Source organism: Dermacentor variabilis, chromosome 3, assembly GCF_050947875.1.
Source record: "Dermacentor variabilis isolate Ectoservices chromosome 3, ASM5094787v1, whole genome shotgun sequence".
Classification (NCBI taxonomy): Eukaryota; Metazoa; Arthropoda; class Arachnida; order Ixodida; family Ixodidae; genus Dermacentor; species Dermacentor variabilis.
Genome location: NC_134570.1, coordinates 132,581,503 through 132,602,185, shown reverse-complemented (window position 1 = coordinate 132,602,185; position 20,683 = coordinate 132,581,503). Strand labels below are relative to the sequence as shown.

Genomic DNA, 20,683 nt, shown 5'->3' with positions numbered 1-20,683 from the left:
TTAAAAAAAAGTTCATATAGTATACAAACACTTCGTATCTTTGTAGGCGTGACAATATCATGGCACTCTGTTGGAAGCTATATGGGTATTTTTTTTTCTTTCTTCAGTAAATGTTGTAAAAATGTTCTAAGTCTGCACTCGTCTATTTGTTTGCTTACCTAGTGTCCCCTCTTGTCGCACAGGCTGTGCCAGTGCATCGGTATAAACTAGCGCAGCTATCAACCTTATTAAGGCAGGGTTTGGAAAAAAGATGCACGCTTCAGATGGACACTAGTGGTCGAACAAAATATGTCGCTACAGTTTATGGTTCGACTAAGGGTATTGTTTTCGCCTAGACGAACGCAAGTCATCTTGTCGAAACTTTGGCTAGAAATGTCTTCTGTGACCGCTCTTTATCATATAGACCCGAGAATAGCACGAAGCTGCAGTAGAATCCATGCGGGGTTTTGCTTCTTTTTCTTCTTTTTTTTTTGCAGCTTCTTGCTGCTCTCGGGTAGATGACAATCTTTCCTTGTTATTAAACGTTCTCCACCTTGCTGACTTGTACAGAAGGTATTTTTTCGGACGATGTGCTTGGTAATCCCTTGCAAGAAAGTAGCCGTCCATCTGCATGGTATATACGCTATATGCGAAGGGCGTGCGTTTTCGAAGGCTATTATTATTTCAGTACAGCAACGTATAAGGGCACGTCACGCTGCGTGATGTCGAAGTTATGAGAAGTTGTGACTGCAACGTCAGTCAATATAGGTAGGTAACCATCCTAATTACACCTCCCTACGGTCGCAAGATATGCCCCATCGCCAAAAGTGGACGGCGTCCAGTCTACATGTACGGGGTAGAAGAGAAGAGTAAGATGGTATATTTGAGAATAATGGCAGGGAAGCTTATATGCCTACACTGCGATGTTGTTAAACTGATGGTGCTGCCATGAACCAAAATAGTGTGGAATGGATCGTGAAGCCACGACTTCACGGCATCGTTACAGCATAATATTTGATACGGTACGTCGGTCTGAGCACCGCGTAATGGCAGCCACTGAGATTATTGCTATTATCATTATACTATACTTGCATGCTCAGGTCTACTACATTGACCAAGTAAGTTAGCGGCTGTGGGATGATAATTGTGAATTTAAAAAATACATTTACATCTTTCTAACTTTAAAAAAAAAGTCGCAGTGACTATTACGTTACGGTGTTGCAGTTTCATTAGGCGCTTTTTATTACAGGTGAACAGTGCTGCAATTCCTGTGGTAGGATCTATTCAAGGTGCCTCGATGGAAGACTTTAATAGAGTGTGGGAGACGAACTTTCTCGGTCCGCTCTGCATGATCAAAAACGCAGTGCCCTACTTGCGTCAAACGAAAGGTGCGTCACGTAGTATTCAAGCCAACGCTATCGCTCTGCGGCTGATGTGTTCTTCGATTTGCAAGCGGTCGTGTATTATACGAGAAGCTGTGCAGTACAATATTAGTCATTTATTTCAGCAACCATACTCTATTTTTTTATAGTGAATACAATTATACGCACGTGATATCTATGAACTATAGATACAGGGCTTTCAAGCTTACCTTAAAAAGCTATGAGCTTTCCATTCATCTGGCATTTGACCACAATATTATCTCCCGGTTGTGTACGAACCGTAATGAACTGTCAGAGCAATGATGTACTGCAGCTAATACTGCTGCTATCTTATAAAGCAGTAACCAATGTGTGTGTGTCTGTGTGTTGTTGTTTTTTTTTTCCAGGTAGCATCGTGAACATTTCTACTGTCTCATCGTTAACTGCGGTAAGCAAAATACTGCAAATTTCACAGCCCGCTGTTCATATATAGTTATTCGTGCTTTAGCGCAGAATTTACAAACACACAGAGAGATGAACGGAACAGGCACTAACTTCCAACTACCTCTTAACGCGAGATGTTCTGAATATATGCAGCAAAACAGACAAAAAGGTTTGGAAACAACGTAACTAACGACTTATTCGTACAGACATGAGTTCATTAGGACGTGCTTGTTACGAGGTGCCCTAAAGAAAATTAATTTCTCTGGCAGATAACAAAAAAAAACGGTGAGCTGACGCGCCACAAGGTCCATACAAGGCATTAAAGCCCATATTTATAGGCTTTATGAGTGCGCACTCATAAAGCCTATAAATATGGGCTTTAATGCCTTGTATGGACCTTGTGGCCATCGGATCGCGATACCATGTGTTTATCGAACAACAGCAGCCATGGCGGAGACTACATCAGCGCGATCAGTGAGTTTTGTGCGGTTTTAAAGCTTTTAGAATGGTCAAGTGGCTACTTCTACCTTCGAGAATTAAAAAAGGGGCCACCCGCTCAACAGACGGCGTGCATACGGCGTCGAGGCGCATTGAATGCACCAATAGTGAAGGGCTCACGACACAAACATCTCAAAGTTCCTCATGCAATGTCCCCAAGCAAAGGACTTCCATTATCAATAAATAAATAAGTAGTGACATCGCAACATCGGCAGTGAGCAGTAGCCAGACGTTGCGAACCCGTGGACGTAACATTTGGAAGCAGATGCAATCACATATTTTTTTTTACTGCGCCTGCACTTGAAACATAGCTATACTGGCAGTACTATTACCACTGCAGCCATGTGCTGACGCCAAGTAACACAGTTCTCATTAATATTGCGCCTACAAAAAAAAAAAGCTACGGCTACACCTAAATCTCGCCTCGACTACTACTGCTGCTGCTACAACTAATGTTAACCCCATTGGCGTTGACTGACACATCTGTCATCTCTCCCCACAGGTACAGAGAACCGTCCCGTACTCTGTCGCCAAGGCTGCCCTGGACCACTTGACTCGATGCGCTGCACTAGGTGAGTGTTTGGGAGTGGGACAAACTCAGCTAGCCATGTTCGCTGGTGGAGTCGCCAAATACAGCGAACCAGTTGTCAGACCGCGTCGTGTGCACGAGCGCAGGTTACAACATCTCGCGGTCGCCGCACCGCCGCACGGCGAGAATCACGGGGCGTCAGTGGCAGTGCGACGTTCTTACTTCCGCCCTCGGCATCAATCCCCTCGACGCATCGAAAGAAAGCGCACATCGTTGATATTGTCACGTGGTAGTGACGGTAAAGAACACAGCAGCAATACTGTGAAAGACGAAACTAAGTTTAATTAGACGAACCTGTGCCCACAAAGACAGGCTACACTTAAAGCAAAGCAATAGCGGTGAACACAGTCGGCGAACGTCGAAATCTGATCAAGCGCGTCGGCTTTTACACACGAGCCATCGAGCGTCCCAGTGTAAACACTGGTGCCCGCATGTCTTCCAGAAAGTTCTACACCATTTGCGTCGCGCATACATTCAATATGATTACACAATGTTCGGTAGCAACAGACAGCGCATAGAACAATTGATAACATTCCAGAAACTTCCGATACATGCAGCCGCGTCCCGCGCAGAGCGATAAGATTTGTTAGACGGTGAAAAGCGCCCACCCTAAAAAGATGATTAAGCGCATGTGTCAATATGAAGTGCTACTGGCCCTATTTAGTATACTTGGTCGTGTGCGTTTTGCAGCCTTTCGTACTTTGCTCATTCATGTGGGACCTGGAGACCGCTTTCAACATCAATCAATCAGACAAAACTGAGGTTTATTTAAACAATTCGAAGAAATGCGTACAAAATAGTTGCAACAATAGCCTTATGTGGCAAGTTACGGAGCCCTGCGACTTCGAATGCCAACCGGGTCGATCTTTCATTCTGCTAGGCGAACCAAACGGACAAGTTCGAAAAATGTTTGCACGGGATTTGAAGCCAGGTACCTCGAAACCATACCTCAATAGTGATCACCAGCTTTCGAGGGAGCTGTCAATAGGTGTGTTATATCGCTATATTGTCATTCACGAGTGAAACCACCCGTCAAGTACCTTTCGCTTGTCGGAGGGTGACGTAGTTATCCCGGATGTAGCATTATTATAACAGCGCCAATCAATTATGATCCAATTGTCATAGTTCTAGATAATACTCCACTAGTGGCCCTATACCGTAAAACTATTCCTATCTGTTCTTTTTCCGTCTACTGACGTCAAATTTTCGTAAGCACCGACGCATGCATCGGGCGGTAACGCGCAGCGTTGTTTTAAAAGCACTATCAAACGTGCTCCTCGTTTCTGGGATCTCACTTTTTTTTTTGCTTTCAAAGCTAATAGCATTGCCTACATTGAGCAAATCTTCATGTCGGATTGGCTAACAAGAGGCGAGGAACACGCTCAAGTGGAGAGGGCTTCGATGGGGCCGAGCGAGCACAGTGAAAGTATCACCGGATGAAGAGGTTGGTGCCGGCGTCTACGATTTGCCCGCTTCCACTTACTTAGCTTGCGGTGGCTGACCGAAAATCGCTGCAGCATGCAGTGTAACGTTAAAAATGTCGCCAGAACGAATCCTCAGCAAAGAAGAGTTGGCAAAGTGATGTCTTATACGTACGTGCCGAAGGGGCACGATAACGTTTTAGTGCCACAGTAAAATGTTTATTATAACGAAACAAATCTATGCTGGCTGGCCGCTCCGAGTAGCTAGTGCGAGAGCAATCGGCGGGTAGCCATCTTCTATTCCTTTCTGAACGGGGCAGTGTCTGGCTGTTCAGAAAAAAATCAGTTTTGTTTGGCATATTAATGCGTCGTTAACGCGTACACGCCACTTTGATGCGATCAGTTTTCGCTGTTTTGTGACGTCGCGTGACAGACAGGCGAAGTGGGCGCAGCCCGATAACGTTTGATCAATGGCAGAGTATTATGGCGAAAAAGGCGTCGAATCATGAATAATTATTCTTATTTCATTCGGTCTAATCACGCATAATCACTGCGCGTACATCATATCAGATGGGGCATTTTCGCGGTTTGCGTGACGTCGCGTTGGAAACAGGTGAAGGGGGGGGGGGGGGGGCAGTGGCTGAAAAATTAACCAATCATGAAGGGCTGATTGCAGAATTGGAATTGAAAAGTTCGGAATAGCTTTATTTATTAGTGTCCCTGAACTGATTTGCCACATTCAGGGCCTCTGCGTTTCGACTTGTCGAATAATTCGGCTTTGCTCTGCGTTCTGCTGGCCTCCTGGTTAGCTCGGATAATACAGCGACTGCTTCGAAAAGGTGTTCATCGAATTTTCGATCCGCAGACGAGGCTTAATTTTCCTTCAACTACTATGCTTTCTTAACCCGCCGTGGTTGCTCAGTGGCTACGGTGTTGGGCTGGTGAGCACGAGATCGCGGGATCGAATCCCAGCCACGGCGGCCGCATTTTGATGGGGGCGAAATGCGGAAACACCCGTGTACTTAGATTTAGGTGCACGTTAAGGAACCCCAGGTAGTCGAAATTTCCGGAGTCCTCCACTACGGCGTGCCTCATATTCAGAGAGTGGTTTTGGCACGTAAAACCTCATAATTTAATTTGTTTAAGCTTTCTTGGAAGCCTGTATGGGTTCCATTTACGGCTTCTTGCTATTCCTGCAGGTGGGTAACTTTTTCCTTTCAGATAATTTCAAAGAAGCTTCAAGAACAAAACGGCACTGTTCTGGAGTGAACTATATAGTTCACAAAGTCACAGGGCAAATCGAGTGGCGCTAAGTATCCTTCGTTAAGAATACCGAGACTCGACTACGTCACTCTTACAGAAAAACGGCCCTATAACGTAAAGCTATTCCAAACTTTTCTATTCAAATTCTGCAATCAGTCCTCCACGATTTGTCAAAAAGTTTCCGAGTCACCCCCATTTCGCCTGTCTCCCACGCGACGTCACGAAAACCGTGGAAACGCCCCGTCTGATATGATGTGTGCACATTGATTATCCATGATGACACCTACGGAAAGAAAATTATTTTGGATTCGACGTCTTTTTCGCCATAATACTCTGCCATTGATCAAACGTTATCGGGCTGCGCCCACTTCGCCTGTCTGTCACGCGACGTCACAAAACAGCGAAAACTGATCGCATCAAAGTGGCGTGTACGCGTTAACCACGCATTAATATGCCAAACAAAACTGATTTTTTTCTGAACAGCCAGACACTGCCCCGTTCAGAAAGGTATAGAAGATGGCTACCCGCCGATTGCTCTCGCACTAGCTACTCGGAGCGGCCAGCCAGCATAGATTTGTTTCGTTATAATAAACATTTTATTGTGTCACTAAAACGTTATCGTGCCCCTTCGGCACGTACGTATAAGACATCACTTTGCCAACTCTTCTTTGCTGAGGATCCGTTCTGGCGACATTTTTAACGTTACGCTGCATGCTGCCGCGATTTTCGGTCAGCCTACGCAAGCTAAGTAAGGGGAAGCGGGCAAATCGCAGGCGCCGGCACCAATCTCTTCATCCGGTTATATACTTTCACTGTGCTGGCTCGGCCCTATCGAACCCCTCTCCAGGCGAGTGTGGTCCTGTTCTTTTTCAGCCAATTCTATAAGAAAATCTGTTCAATGTAGGCAATGCCATTCGCTTCGAAATAAAGAAAAGTAAGCTCCTATAAATGAGGAACGCGTTTGATTGGACTTTTCAAGCAACGCTGCAGGTCACCGCCCCATGCTTGCGCCCGCGGTTACGCAAATTTGACGTCAGGAGGTTGGAATAAAAACAGATTGGAACAGTTTTATGTTAATGCGCCCAAGGCTGCAACCAGAGGGCACGAACCTGTCAAACACACAACGTTAGAATGAGTGTTCTACATTGCTAAGGCATCAATAAAACATTCTATTTTATTTTCGATTTATTTCAGAGAATGCTCCATACGGTGTGCGCGCGAACACAATCAAGTAAGCGCACTCTTTCTTGAACGGACTTGCGTTTGTTTTTCAAGGTTCGGCCGCCCAAAAGAAACTGTCGCAGTTACTGCACAATATTTAGGGATGACAGCACTATTTCATTACATCTTATAAGACTCTAAAGGTAGTTTGGCTTTATGTATATTGCCTGAACACCGTAAACAAAGGATATACCCCTGCGATACGGCGCAGCTGCATTGTAGCTATTGCACGGCCGTAACACAACACAACAGCTCTATGACTACTGTTGGTTAACCTTATTTGCCTTGCCTATGACTGGAACATCGCAACAGCCAATAACTATTGTTTTTCCAGTGGGTAAACTAAGCTGCAAGAGGTGGTTAGAGAAAAACAAAATCGGGTGGAGGCCACGGTAGTGCGCAAGCTAACTTCCAGCAAGAAACTTCTAACAAATAATTATTTCAGTTGACATTTCATTCCTATTAAGTTTTTTTTTTATTTCTGCCTTTTTCTATTCCAACAAAGAAATTTCAAAGCTACCATCAACTCCCATGTATTCTTCATGCATAATTTTGATATAGTTCTTAATGTGCGTAGCCTGAAATTCAGTATTGGGAAAACAAAACAAGATCATTTTCATAATGTTGTATGACCGAAGTTTAGCCACCTATATATGACAGTCTAATCTCATTACAAGAATAAAAACATTGGATCATGTAGCTGTTAAATTACACGCACGTATACAAGGCTCCCAAGTCAACTTTGCCTATATTTAACACTGTGCCGCTGCACAACGGGAGATAACCACCACAATGCTTCTCTTTAATAAAATAGCAATTTGTACAAATTGGCGAAGTTCGCAGTTAATGGTCTAAAAGCAACGCAAAGCTTAATTGTGGGGTAAAAAGTTAAATTGCGGGTAAATGAAAGAACTACAGCCAAATGAGCTCGTCAGCTGAATATTTTTGTTGAAAGAGCGCCATAGAAGTAGGGTGGGTTCTGGGAAACTATATCGCTGAGACATGTAAATTTCGGCAGGATAAATAATATGGCACCAATATTTAAAAAGAATTGCTCGGTAGAATAAAGAAAAAGCAAGAACAAAATCCAGAGATTGCGAAATAAATAGCAGACTGGTTCAAAATAGCAAATTATATTTCTGGTTAAGACCTGAGCGTTTACTTTATCAACTGTCCCCATGCTTCTCATATGGCTTCTGGTATTTGCTTTACCCGCGCTTCTATATTTCTTCCCCCATATTGGTGCTTCGCGCTCCTCTTGCATAAGTAATGAAATGCATGTTTTTGCTTTTTCTATGGAGCAAGTTAGGCTATTTGCTTTATTCCACCTAATTGTATATGCTACCACAAGCATCGGCGGCACCGTACATTCTGCCCACTCCAGGACGAAGGCCTGTCCCTGCAATGTCCAATTCCATGTTTGTGTCAACCGGCTCCATACTATGCTAGCGAAATTCGTTGAATTACCACGTCACTTAATCCATTACCATCCAGGACTTCTTTTCCGTTTCCTTAGTACTCATTCTGTTACTAGAATAAGCAACCACTTAATGCTCACTTGTCCAACCCAACTGCCCAAGTGGCCTGTAAACTTCCCTGAAATTGGCTGTGCTGCCCAACTGTCTAAATGACCTAAAAATGACCTGAAATGACCTGTCCTGCCCAAATAAGCTGTTCGAATCCACCTCTCTCAATCGGCGCATAAACATGACCTACCAGCGGTTTTCCGTGTCTCTTAACAGCACACTTATTTCCCGTTCCGTCACTCGTCCCAAGGTTGTTCTTTTAAACAGCGATTTGTTCGTTAACATAGAAGTTTCAGCCCACTAGGTTCGCGCAGTAAGAGTTCACTGGCTATACTGTACACCCTTTGTTTTTTAAGGCAGTTGGCAAGCAGCCACTCACAACTTCGCAGTACCTGCCGTGGTGTGCATTCAGGAAAAATTAGGCAACTATACGAGTCAATGTTACAGCAAAATTTCCACTGAGCAAGTTTTAAAGCGTTCAACAAAGCATCACATTAAGCAACACCCCTATGTTTGGCGCGACTCCTCAGGCGTTCATCGGCTTCCCACCTGAGGGGCATGAGAGCCTAGTTCCAGCAAATCAGTTGTATGTACGTAGTGTGACAGAAAAGCTTCGGGCATACCATTGAACGGTGGTCAGGTGTTCAATCACTCCTGTCTATTTTTCAACATAATCATCATTCAGCGTCATACACTTTTTCCTCCGGTGCTACAGGTACATTATCCCTTCCTTGTATAATGTTTCATCGTGCATGTCAAAAGCCTCCTCTACTGCAGCAATTACGATTACGTCATCGTGTGATGAAAAGTGGGCTCCAGATAAGTGTTGCTTGAGGGTAGGCAAAATATGAATTGTCTGAGGGAGCCAAATCTGCCGAAAAGGAAGCGTGTGGAAGCAATTGGAAGCCACGTGACTCAATGGCAGGCATTTCAGTGGCGGACTTGCGCGCTGGTGCGTTGTATTGGTGGAAAAGCACACGCTTCTTCAATGTTCCAAGCCGTTTCGCTTTGATTGCCTCCCGCAAACGCTTCGATTATGTAGCATGGTGTGCTCCGCTCACTCTTTCACCCTTTTTGAAGTACTCAGTCCGGATGACATTCTTCGCATCCCATAAAACAAAACAATTAACATGCCAGCTGATGGGATTGACTTGAATTTTTTAGGGGTAGGGGAGGAGGAGTGTTCCCACTTTTTTATTGTGCTTTGAACTTTGGCAAAAAGTTGTGTACCCATGCTTCTTGCCTCACGAAACGTTTGATAAGAATGACCAGGCTTACCTCAATGAAGGTCACGTTTTCGGTAGACTTGGCATGTCTCTGGCGTTTATTTTCAGAACTTAGCATTTTCGAGATCCAATGGCTTGAAACCTTGCTCACGTAGAGTAGAAATGCTAAGGCGTGTCCAACTCGCTCCCGGGACATCCCCGCATTTTTTACCATAAAATGGTCTCTCACACTGCTGTCTGCAATTGCGATATCCTTGATTGCTGTGATGTTTTCTTCAGTACTTGCCACTGCTCGCCTTCCACTGCGAGAGGCACCATGAGCAGAGCAGCTCACCCTCTTGAATTCTGCCACCCACATTCTCACATTGAAATAAGATGGGGCGTTCCCTTCTAACGTTTTTGTCATGTCCTGGTGAATGTCGTCATCACTCGTGCCTTTTTCAGCAGTTATGAGTAACTGCACGTTAGCTTACTTTATCCACTTTTTTGAAGGAATGATCATCTGTATTTCAGTCTTCAGTATCTGCACAAACAATAAGCTATCAGCGAGAAATGTGACACGAGGCCTCAAAAATACATATACTTTGAGATGCAGAACTAATATTCCGCTCAGGCAAATGAATCGTAGTCAGGCACAGTTTTCAATGACTCGCATAGTTGTGCATATTGACCGAAGGTATGGTGAGCGCACCTCTGTAATAATTGCGACATAAAACAGCTATATGCAACGCCGGCTTATGCACATTTCTAAAGCGCACAGACCATTTATTAGAACAGTGTATGATATGTTGAACGGCTTCTTTTTCTTTAATAAATTTCATTCTTTGGGCTACCCTGTTCTTAAACCATTGGTTACGTGTCAACGGTTATGTTCTGATCCTTGGCTGATTCTTTAGAATAAGGTATGTGAAGCTGTGAGACAGAGGGCATAAAATTCCCAAATTTGTTTAAATAGATGTCGCCCACAAGGATCACACTTCGTATTCATCCTCCTGACAAGACTCCCTAGACGCCTCAAGCCGTGAATCCGCAAAACTTGGGGTTGGAAATTCGGCACAGCTTGCCAATTGTGTAATGCGTAAACACAAACTTTGCGTGAGATTACATAACGCATCGCATTTAGTCACGTAGCACCTCATTAGTCGTTTCACTAAATCTTTTCACCGCTTAAAACGGGACCTGCCGCGTTGGCGCCACGGTAATGACGCTGTGCTGCTAAGCACGAGGTTGTGGGTTGAATTGGTGCCATTCAATAGGGACGAAATTCAGAGACGCGCGTCTACAGTGCTTTAACTGCACAATCAGATAGAACCTTACGTAGTGAAAACTAAACCGGAGCCCTCCACTGCGTCTTGCCTAAAAGTCAAAGAGGTTGCATAATAACATTCTATGACTATATATATATATATATATATATATATATATATATATATATATATATATATAGCGGCACCTACCCAGGGACCAGTGACACAGGATGGTTGGTTTCGAACCCTGTTCGCTCAATTCAGCAACCCAAGGCTCTATACCTATTAGACCATTGGCTACGCAGTGACCTAAGTTGGCGTAACAGAAGTTATCCGCGGCCAAACACTAAGACATGTCGCGAACTTGGTCAAGTTTTCTAGGAATGCTATTTGCATTTAAGTGGAGTGGTTTACCTTAGTCGAATGAGACCAATGTTGTGCTATTCGTAGTCTTCTGCGGTTCCTGAGAATATTTTCAAAGTGTGATCAGTTAGCTAATTAGTTACGCTTAATTACGCAGAATTTTCAATATTGCTTGTAAAGCAAAAGTTGTATTTCGAGAACTGTAGGGTACGTGCGCCCTGAAAAACCCAATGAAACCCGACGTTTCCCTGACGTTATATTTTACGTGGGTCTTTTCCCGGGCTTTGAAAAAGGCATTCGACGTATGAAAGAAACTGACATGTACGTGCTATGCGCACGTCTATCTTTGCAGCCCTGGTGTGATCAAGACGCTGATGATGCTGAAACCTGGAGTAAGTGTAGAACAACACATGGAGGTACGTACAGAGATAGAAAAACTACGTAAATAGACTGCAGTCATCCTTCTTCATAATAGTAGAAAATGTCCTTCAAGTTGATTCTTTTTCAGGATATAAAGACAAGCCTGCATCATATCTTCATGTACTTGAGTGATCAACTTAAAGCCCGATAGCAAATTTATTTAATTGCGTCATTTCTGTATCTAGAATACGTATCAGCTTGTCGTGCTCCACCTTTAGCCTTCATCGTCGATGAAATTGTCATTAGTCCAATTATGTGCACACCAATACAAATTTATCTTTGCCAAAGTTATTCATCCTCTCACGCAGCACCAACGCTGTTCCTGCAGCTAACGATTTTTGAATACGATGCTCACAGCAGCTAAATCTCTGCTGCAGCCAACTGCTTCTGCTTTCTTGGTAACAGTCCCTTTTTTTCCCATGGACCACCGGTTGTCAGTTCACGTGACACATGTCGTGTTGCAAACTAAGACAGAAAACGAGTTTGCTTTTCATTTTAGCTAATATTTCGAACTGTGACATGTTCTCTGATTAGCACTACGTGCTTCTATCTGTTAGCGGCAAGTCTATACTTTTCTATCGGTAAACAACTCCCGCACACATATATGTGCAGTGTTCCTAAGAATACGTTATCTAAATTTCAAAAGCAATGCAATAAGGGTAATGGAGGGCTTTTAAAGCGAATCAGTTAGCCTCTACTCGGTCGGGACTTATCGCGGCGGCGACGTCATCGAAAAAAAAGAAGCCTTCCGCGATTGAAGCGAGACGCGCGCACATTATTTGGTATCAGGCATACAACACAGGTTTACATTCGTTTCAATAAAGAACAAGCATAAAACAAGGATCCGAAACACAAAATTGATAAAGCGCTCCTGCTAACAATGCGAAGCACGTAGCGCTACCCACATACGTTTCCCAGTAAATATTGCTGTTGCGCAAGCTGCCGCAGTGATGAAAGCTCGTTAAGTGAGGAGTGACGTCACTAGCCTTTCATATATAAGAGCCCCAGTTTAGCAACTGATTTCATTGTTGTTGCTGCACCAATACGGGTAGGCATCGTATAAGTTAGGACTCTCCAGGAGCAGCATGAATACGTGGAGCAGAAAAATGGAAAAGAAACGGTAATACGACGAGCGGCGGCGTGCTGTCGCTGGTCGTATTTCCGTGGAATTGCGGCACACGGGAAGTCCGCACGTCCACACTCACCTGCGGCTGAATAAAGCACCGGATGAGGATATATATATATATATATATATATATATATATATATATATATATATATATATATAAGGAAGGCAGGGGTGTTATACCAGTTGGCTACCCCGCGATGGAGGAAGGGAAAGAGATACGTGCACGGGCAGCACTACAGAGTCCAAGGCGCTCGCACAAGCCAGATGTTCTGAGAAAGCACAAAAGTACTTTCATTGCCTTCTGAGCTGATGCGCCAGAGGCAGAATTGGGCAATAAAGCATTGCATGCCCCCCTAAGCAGTTGTAATGGTGGTGTTCATCAGCTTCGCTGGACATGCACTCCCGCAGGGCCGGGATGGCGTGTCAATTTTTTAAGATAACACGCTTATCGGCTCTATGGGTATTCATAATATTGAAAAACTCATTGATTGACTACCAAATCAACCGATGTTCAGCATACAAACTTAATCTATTTCTTTGGGTGCACGATTCAACCGGTGCGTTGCAGCCTTCTGTTGCTCGATGTCCACCCTAAAACAGGTGCACACCTTGAAGATAGTCTTGAAGGCTAACGCTGAAAGTTTGCCCGGTAATGACCACACGGATAAACACACTGCAACGAACGTTTCAGACACTCCGTTCAACAAGGCGTGCCATCTTATGCTCACATAGGAATGCTGCGCCGCACAAGAAAATACAGTATATGTAAAGGAGGCGCTACCAATTAGATAAGAGAGACGTGCCTACATACTAGGAATTTCTGACTGCCTTGAACTTTGACATAATTGTCCCCGAAATCTGCGATGAAACGCATCAGTCCTCAAGGTATTTTTCTATGGCAATACATAAGGAACAGGTACCTTGGAGAATCAGGAGACGCAAATGCCTTTCGCCGCTTATGGATAAATGTCGAAGCCGCAACGCAATTGTTGACACTTTGAAGCTTCCCTTCTTTGCCTTGTTACATCTAATCGGCCCTCTTAGATTGGCTCAAAATACTAGCATGGAGCAATGCGACATTGTCCAGAATAGCTCAGCTGGTGCTAGACCCAGTATCCGTGCTAAGGACGTGCACTGATCTCAGGCTGGCTGAAAACGGACCTTCAAGCGAATAATTTTAGATAATAGTGGAACTCGCTTGCTCCGAGGTATAAGGAGCATTTATCGCAAATCTTTTATGTTCACCGGCACGAAGAACATTACGGCGTCGTCTAAAATATAACCGCTCTTACCCTATACTGTATACATTAGGGTAAATGGTCCCGTCCAAGTCCTACACTCTAAAAATTATTTCACCCTTGAGCGTGCTGGTTTGTACTTACCCGTAATGCAATTAAAATATTACTCCATACTAACGCAAGCTCCACCTACACATGCAATGAAAGAAACTGCAGCCAAACCGTATTTGAAAACTGTGTTAATTTGAACTTCTGTACTCCCTCTCACAAGCCGTTTGCAGCACCGTGAAAGCTGCAAGACTCCTTAGCCAACAGGAAGGCGGAATGCCCCCGCCCCTCGAGATGTGTTCATCCGCGCTGCGTCGTTGGCTCAGCGGCTGCTGAATGCGTGGTATACGATGTGTATGGCAACGGTCCTAACATGGCAGGTGTCGCTCTATTGTATCATATACACCGCAAAAACAAAACTCTCTAATTCCGTCGTTATTCAGACAGTTACGCCGAGCACTGCATTCCGCTGCGCAAGGGTGCGACTAGTGCCTACGGTGCTGCAAATGACTAGTGATATGGAGCGTGACGCACAGCGACCTACCTAACACGCGAGTTTGATATCAATGGCTACAAAAGCTTATTAGTTCAAGTTTTCAATTGATCTGTAAAACCGTAATATCACCTCCCAAGAAAAAAGAAAACTCACTTTGTCCCCATTGACAGTTGATCTTACCCCTAATGAGGAGCGTTTCAGCCATGGTACAAACGAAGCATCCTTCATACATACAAACACATATACGCACATAAGGGTGTTAAAATTGTTTAGCGCGCTATAATTGCAATGCCTAGGTGAGATGAACTTGCCCCACTTATCGTCGTCTCCTTTTTGCGTTCTTTCGCGCAGCATTTGGAGAAAACGACCAGTTCCGTGCACCCACTCGGACGAGTGGCCACACCGGAAGAGATCGCTCGTTGCATCGCTTTCCTGGCGTCCGACGACGCCAGTTTCATCACGGGGATCACGATGCCAGTTGATGGAGGCGTGCTCCTCACGTCTTCCGTCTCGGGTGCTGCCCCGTCTGCGGCGGCCAAAAAGGCTCCGTAAAAAGCCAAGCACGTAGCCTTACTGGTGGTACTACGGGACACTCCAAAAATCAGAGCGGAGTTCCACAACACTCTCTCGCCGGAGAAACTCCCCGCACAATATTTGACTACATTTTTTAGAGACCTCGCGCTCTTCGAAGGAGTAGGTTCGCTTTCTCGACAGAGCATACGTTCGCTCAGATTAAGTGAAAGCGTAGTCAACAGGAAGCGCAAAATTACTCCAAGACGTCGTTCAGTGTTATAGAGAGGCAGTTTCTACAGCACTAAAGTAGATACCGGTGCTCCATTAATTGTCGCAACCCAGGATAAAAAACAGAATAATGTTGCAGGTAGTCTATCCTCTGTTACCTTGGCTATGGTTTTGGTGTTTTCTTATAAATAAAGGCTTGCTTTTCTCTCACGTTCGTCCTCTTATAAAACCAAGCTTTCTTAGGCTATACCGCAATTTGGCACAGTCGCTGCCGCTTGGTTGGTATATCTCTCCGCATACTTATGTGGATAAATATACAAGCGTTGTAGGTGCGCCGCATACAACGCCAGTTCGGGTACCTATATATCATGGAATTTCTACCGACAAAGCAATGCTACTGAGCCCCCACCTCTCTTCTCTATAATAAAAACAAGGTCATAGTTTCTCCCGAAAGGCGAAGCATCAATTTTGGAAGCAAATTACTAGACGAATGAACAAATTATCAAGGTTGTTAGTTCTATCGACCGTATAAATATTTGTTCACATTCGCTAACTAAATTAGGAATCATGATGTGACGCGCGCACACGTACACATTTCATTACGAGTGTGCCCTCAAAATTAATGGAACACGTCATTTATTCGGATACAACCAAGTTTCTAACCCCTGTTGGCTTCTTTCACCCACAGCAGCATGGATTTCAAGAAAGTATATCCTGTGAGACCCAGCTTGCATTATTTCTTCATGACATCTCAAGCATCGGTCACAATGTTTCCATAGATGCCTTGTTCCTGTACTTCGAGAAAGCCTTTGACAAGGTGCCATACAAGTGGCTATTCCTTAAGCTCTCTCGCCTAAATCTTAACCCCTCTGTCTTCGACTGTCGTGCGGCTTCCTTACTAACAGGAAACAGTTCCTCTGTCCTAATGGGCATACTTCCTTGTTGGCGCCTGTTATCCAGAGTTCCTCAAGGCACCGTTCTCGGACCATAACTTTTTCTTATTTTCATCAATGGCCTGCCTAGTAACATCTCCTCCTGTGTTCACCTTTTCGCAGACGATTGTGTCATCTACAGTCATATCCATAGTTTCCATGATAACATTTCCCTGCAAAATGATTTACAAATGGTTGAAAACTGGCGTAAAACTTGTTTAATGTATTTAAATGTCAAAAAGCTTCACAGATCTCCTTCCACCGCCGAGCTTCGTACGAGGCATATTAATACGTCGTTTCTGGCTCCGAATTATCTTCAACCTCATCATATAAGTACCTGGGGATAACCGTATCTCATGATCTCACTTGGTAGCATCATACAACAAGTATAACAAAGGAAGCTAACCGCGTCCTCGGCTATGTCCAGCGTAACCTTAAGCTCACCCCTTCTCACGTAAAACTGGTAACGTACCAAGCATTTGTTCGTCCCAAGCTGGAATACGCATGCGCAGTTTGGGACCCGCATCAGACAGCCTACAAAAAGCTCTTGACTCCATCCAGAACCGTGCTATTATATTTGCTTTCTCAGACTATCCTTACTATACTAGCGTTATTGAACTAAAACATACAGTTAATCTTCCCAGTCTTGAGTCACGCAGAAAAATAGCGTGCCTGTCCCTCTACCATTTACCACTCGACTCTTTCTCGCTCGATTATCATACCTGCTCATCGCCTTTCGCTCCGCAACAGTCATTCTAAAGCTGTGTATCCACCACCTGCACGCACCACTGCGCATCTGAACTCATTTTTCATTCGAACAGCGAATGACTGGAATCATGACTCATCATGAATCATGAATCATGACTGGAATCCGCTTTGCTAGTGCTGCCAAGCCCAGGCTGCTGCATTACCATTGTTCGCGACAGCACGTCTGTCATCTTACAACTTCTTGCTCTCTCTGGCGACATAGAATTAAATCCCGGCCCTAACACCCATTCCACTTCAACGCAGGCATCCTGTGACATAATGGCTTCATTGGAGGAAATAAACTCAGGTCAGGCATCTCTTCTAAGTGAAATGAAATCAATTCGAAATAAACTATCTCAGAACGACGAAATTTTTGACGACATTAAAAGGCGACTAACAAAAATCGAAGGTGATGTTTCCGCCATAACTGCACTAAAAACCGAAGTTAATTGCATCAGGACAGTGGTCGATACAAACACTAAAGCCATTTCCGACATTTCATCAAGACTAAACGATTCAGAAGATAGAGCTCGTCGTTCTAACCTTGTGTTTTTTGGGGTATCTGATACTGAGCGTGAAACGTGGCAAGAATCGGAGAAGAAAATTGTGGAACTTTGTGCTTCTAACCTTAATATCAAGTTGGATCCCTTCGATATTGAGCGCGCTCATAGAATTGGCAGATACAGCTCTAATAGAAACAGACCCATAATTATCAAATTAGCTCATTTCAAAGTAAAACAACACATTCTTTCAAATGCTAAACAACTTAGAGGGTCCAGCTACAGCATATCGGAAGACTACTCAGCTAACACTCGGCATGCACGTAAACAACTAATCGAGTTCGGCAAGTCGCAACAGAAACCTTTCAAACTCCGGTACGACAAACTAATCGTGGATAACAGAAGTTACAAGTATGATAACACTACAAACAGAGTTATATCAACTTCATAGCTACCATCACGCACTATCGCAAAACCATATAGCATCCCTGTATCATTCGTTTATACTAACATTAGAAGCTTATTGCCCAAACGCGAAGCACTCTGTAGCCTTATCGATTCTGCTGATTGTAAGCTTCTTGTACTAACAGAAACGTGGCTGAATTCTACCGTCGATAACACAGAGCTTAATTCTTTCCTTCCTGATTTTGACATATTTAGGCGGGATCATGTAGGCAAACGCGGAGGAGGTGTTCTGATAGCTGCCCATCGCAGCCTTTGTTGCTCCATTATCAATATCACTTCACCTCTAGAAATCTTATTCGTATTGTGCAGTTCTTCATACCTACAAACTATTATCGGTGTATGCTATCGACCCCCCGATGCAGATGCTTCCTTCACTATTCACTTCCACGAGGCACTGCAAACTGTTACGAAGTCATTTAATCATGCGCAACTACTCCTCTTAGGTGACTTTAACTTTCCTGATATAACATGGTCCGAACCAGCCATAACACTGTCTAAAAATAACCTTGAATGTAATTTTCTTAACACATGCCTCACCTTTGGTTTGACGCAGCTAGTGTCTACCCCAACGCGGAAAAACGAACAGTGCTCTAACATACTCGACCTTATCTTAACTTCCCATCCCGACAGTGTTTCTTCTATAACACATCTACCAGAACTAAGTGATCACTCGGTACTACATGCAGAATTATCCTGGCAGCTACCTCATTGCAAAAAATCAAAAAAGAAAATAACACTCTACGATAAAGGTGATTACATCAGCATCAACAATGCACTAACCGAGTTTTACAACTGGTTCATTATAGATTTCCCGAAGCGCACAGTAGACGCCAACTGGACGCTTTTTAAAAATAAAATGATCGAACTCACTACGACTTACATACCAACCATCATTTTAACAGAGCGACCTTCGTCCCCATGGTTCAACAACACATTAAAACGACTAAACAATAAAAAGAAAAGATTGTTTCGTAAAGCCAAGCGTTCCAATACCGCTCCGGCCTGGGAAAAATATTACGTCACTGAAAAGGAGTTTGATTCCTTAGCCGCAACAGCTAAACGAACCTTCTACTCAACTACACTCCCTAACATGCTGCAAAACAATCCCAAACAATTCTGGAAATACATTAACCCAAATAACCGTAAACCATTACTATTATATGATAACGATAATAACCGTGTTCCAGACCATAAAGGATCTGAAGTACTAAACTCTGTCTTCTCTTCCGTGTTCACTTCTGAACCTAACACTGACCTCCCAGGCTGTCCTTACCTCAACAACCCAACGATGCCTGACATAACAATCGAAGCACATGGTATCACCAAGCTAATTGAGTCCCTCAAATTAACATCCTCAGCCGGCATCGACGGCATCAATTCCAAAATGCTTAAGAACACCGCGCACATCTCTAGTGTATTTTTGTGTCATATCTTTCAGCAATCATTATCATCTGGAGTGGTGCCGCAAGACTGGAAAATAGGTAAGATAATTCCAGTACCAAAAAAAGGATCATCATCATCGTGCCACAATTACCGTCCAATTTCCCTCATCAGTGTTTGTTTTAAACTAATGGAGCATATAATTTATTCTCATATTGTAAACTTCCTAACATCCGCTAATTTCTTTAATCCAAATCAACACGGTTTTCAGAAAGGCATGTCCTGCGAGACTCAACTAGCCCTATTCGTTAATGACATCAGCTCGCATCTTGATCAAAACAAACCCATAGACGCCCTCTTCCTAGATTTCCAAAAAGCTTTCGACAAGGTTCCTCATGAACGGCTCTTTCTAAAACCATCATGTCTTAATCTTAACCCTCGTGTTCTCCAATGGATACGCAACTTTCTCACTAACCGTCAACAGTTCGTTTACGCTAACCAATGCTCGTCTACCTTATCACCCGTTATCTCTGGCGTGCCACAAGGCACAGTCCTGGGACCACTACTCTTCTTAATATACATTAACGACTTACCTATAGGCTGTTCTTCCAAAATTCGTTTATTTGCCGATGACTGTGTAATCTATCGTCCTATTACTAACGACGCTGATTCTCGCGCCCTCCAGTCCGACCTTAACGTCATTGAAACTTGGTGTAACAATTGGCTAATGTCCCTCAACGTCAAAAAAACATCACTACTTACTTTCCATCGTCGCCAATCATTTATGTCAGCTAATTACACTATCGCCGGTTCGGAAATATGTGCTGTGACTTCATATAAATACCTAGGCGTTAACTTGTCCAATAACCTCAGTTGGTCCTCACACATTTGCAACATTAGCAATGATGCCAATCGTGTACTAAGCTACCTGCGCCGTAATCTACGTCTTGTCCCGCACTCAGTAAAACTACTCGCATACTTAACAATCGTTCGACCCAAACTAGAATACGCATGCTCAGTATGGGACCCACACCAATCTAACCTGGCAACAGCACTAGAATCCATACAGAATCGTGCAGCAAGGTTCATTCATTCTGACTACTCTTACCACACTAGCGTTACTAAACTTAAATCATCTCTGAAACTTCCAACCCTCGAGCAGCGCCGCAAAACAGCAAGACTGTGCCTCTTTTACAAATTTTATCACTCACTACTTCATCAGACCGACATCACGCCTGCGCATCGCACTTCATCCCGTCATGGCCATTCAAAGGCTGTTTATTCCCCTCCAGCTCGCACCTCCGCTCATCTTAACTCTTTCTTCATTCAAACAGCGAAAGACTGGAATCATCTACCTTCTGAAGCGGTGCACCACTCCAGTCATTCATCGTTCAAGGCATTTATTGAAAATATTATGTAAATATGCCCACCCCTCATGTAAAACCCCAA

The 20,683-nt window shown here is 43.9% G+C and overlaps 1 protein-coding gene across 2 annotated transcripts in view; it reads left to right on the top strand.

Annotated features, from left to right (window-relative positions):
* LOC142576294 (putative oxidoreductase TM_0325) overlaps positions 1–15,420 on the top strand; it is a 42,836-nt gene extending 27,416 nt beyond the window's left edge. For both annotated transcript variants that reach the window (XM_075686349.1, XM_075686350.1), the window contains exons 4-9: positions 1,229–1,367; positions 1,748–1,788; positions 2,785–2,854; positions 6,750–6,786; positions 11,491–11,554; positions 14,821–15,420. In XM_075686349.1, the coding sequence (XP_075542464.1) occupies positions 1,229–1,367; positions 1,748–1,788; positions 2,785–2,854; positions 6,750–6,786; positions 11,491–11,554; positions 14,821–15,021 (552 nt within the window). In that variant the 3' untranslated portion in view covers positions 15,022–15,420. The remainder of the gene's footprint in view (positions 1–1,228; positions 1,368–1,747; positions 1,789–2,784; positions 2,855–6,749; positions 6,787–11,490; positions 11,555–14,820) is intronic.
* Positions 15,421–20,683: the final 5,263 nt, after the last annotated feature.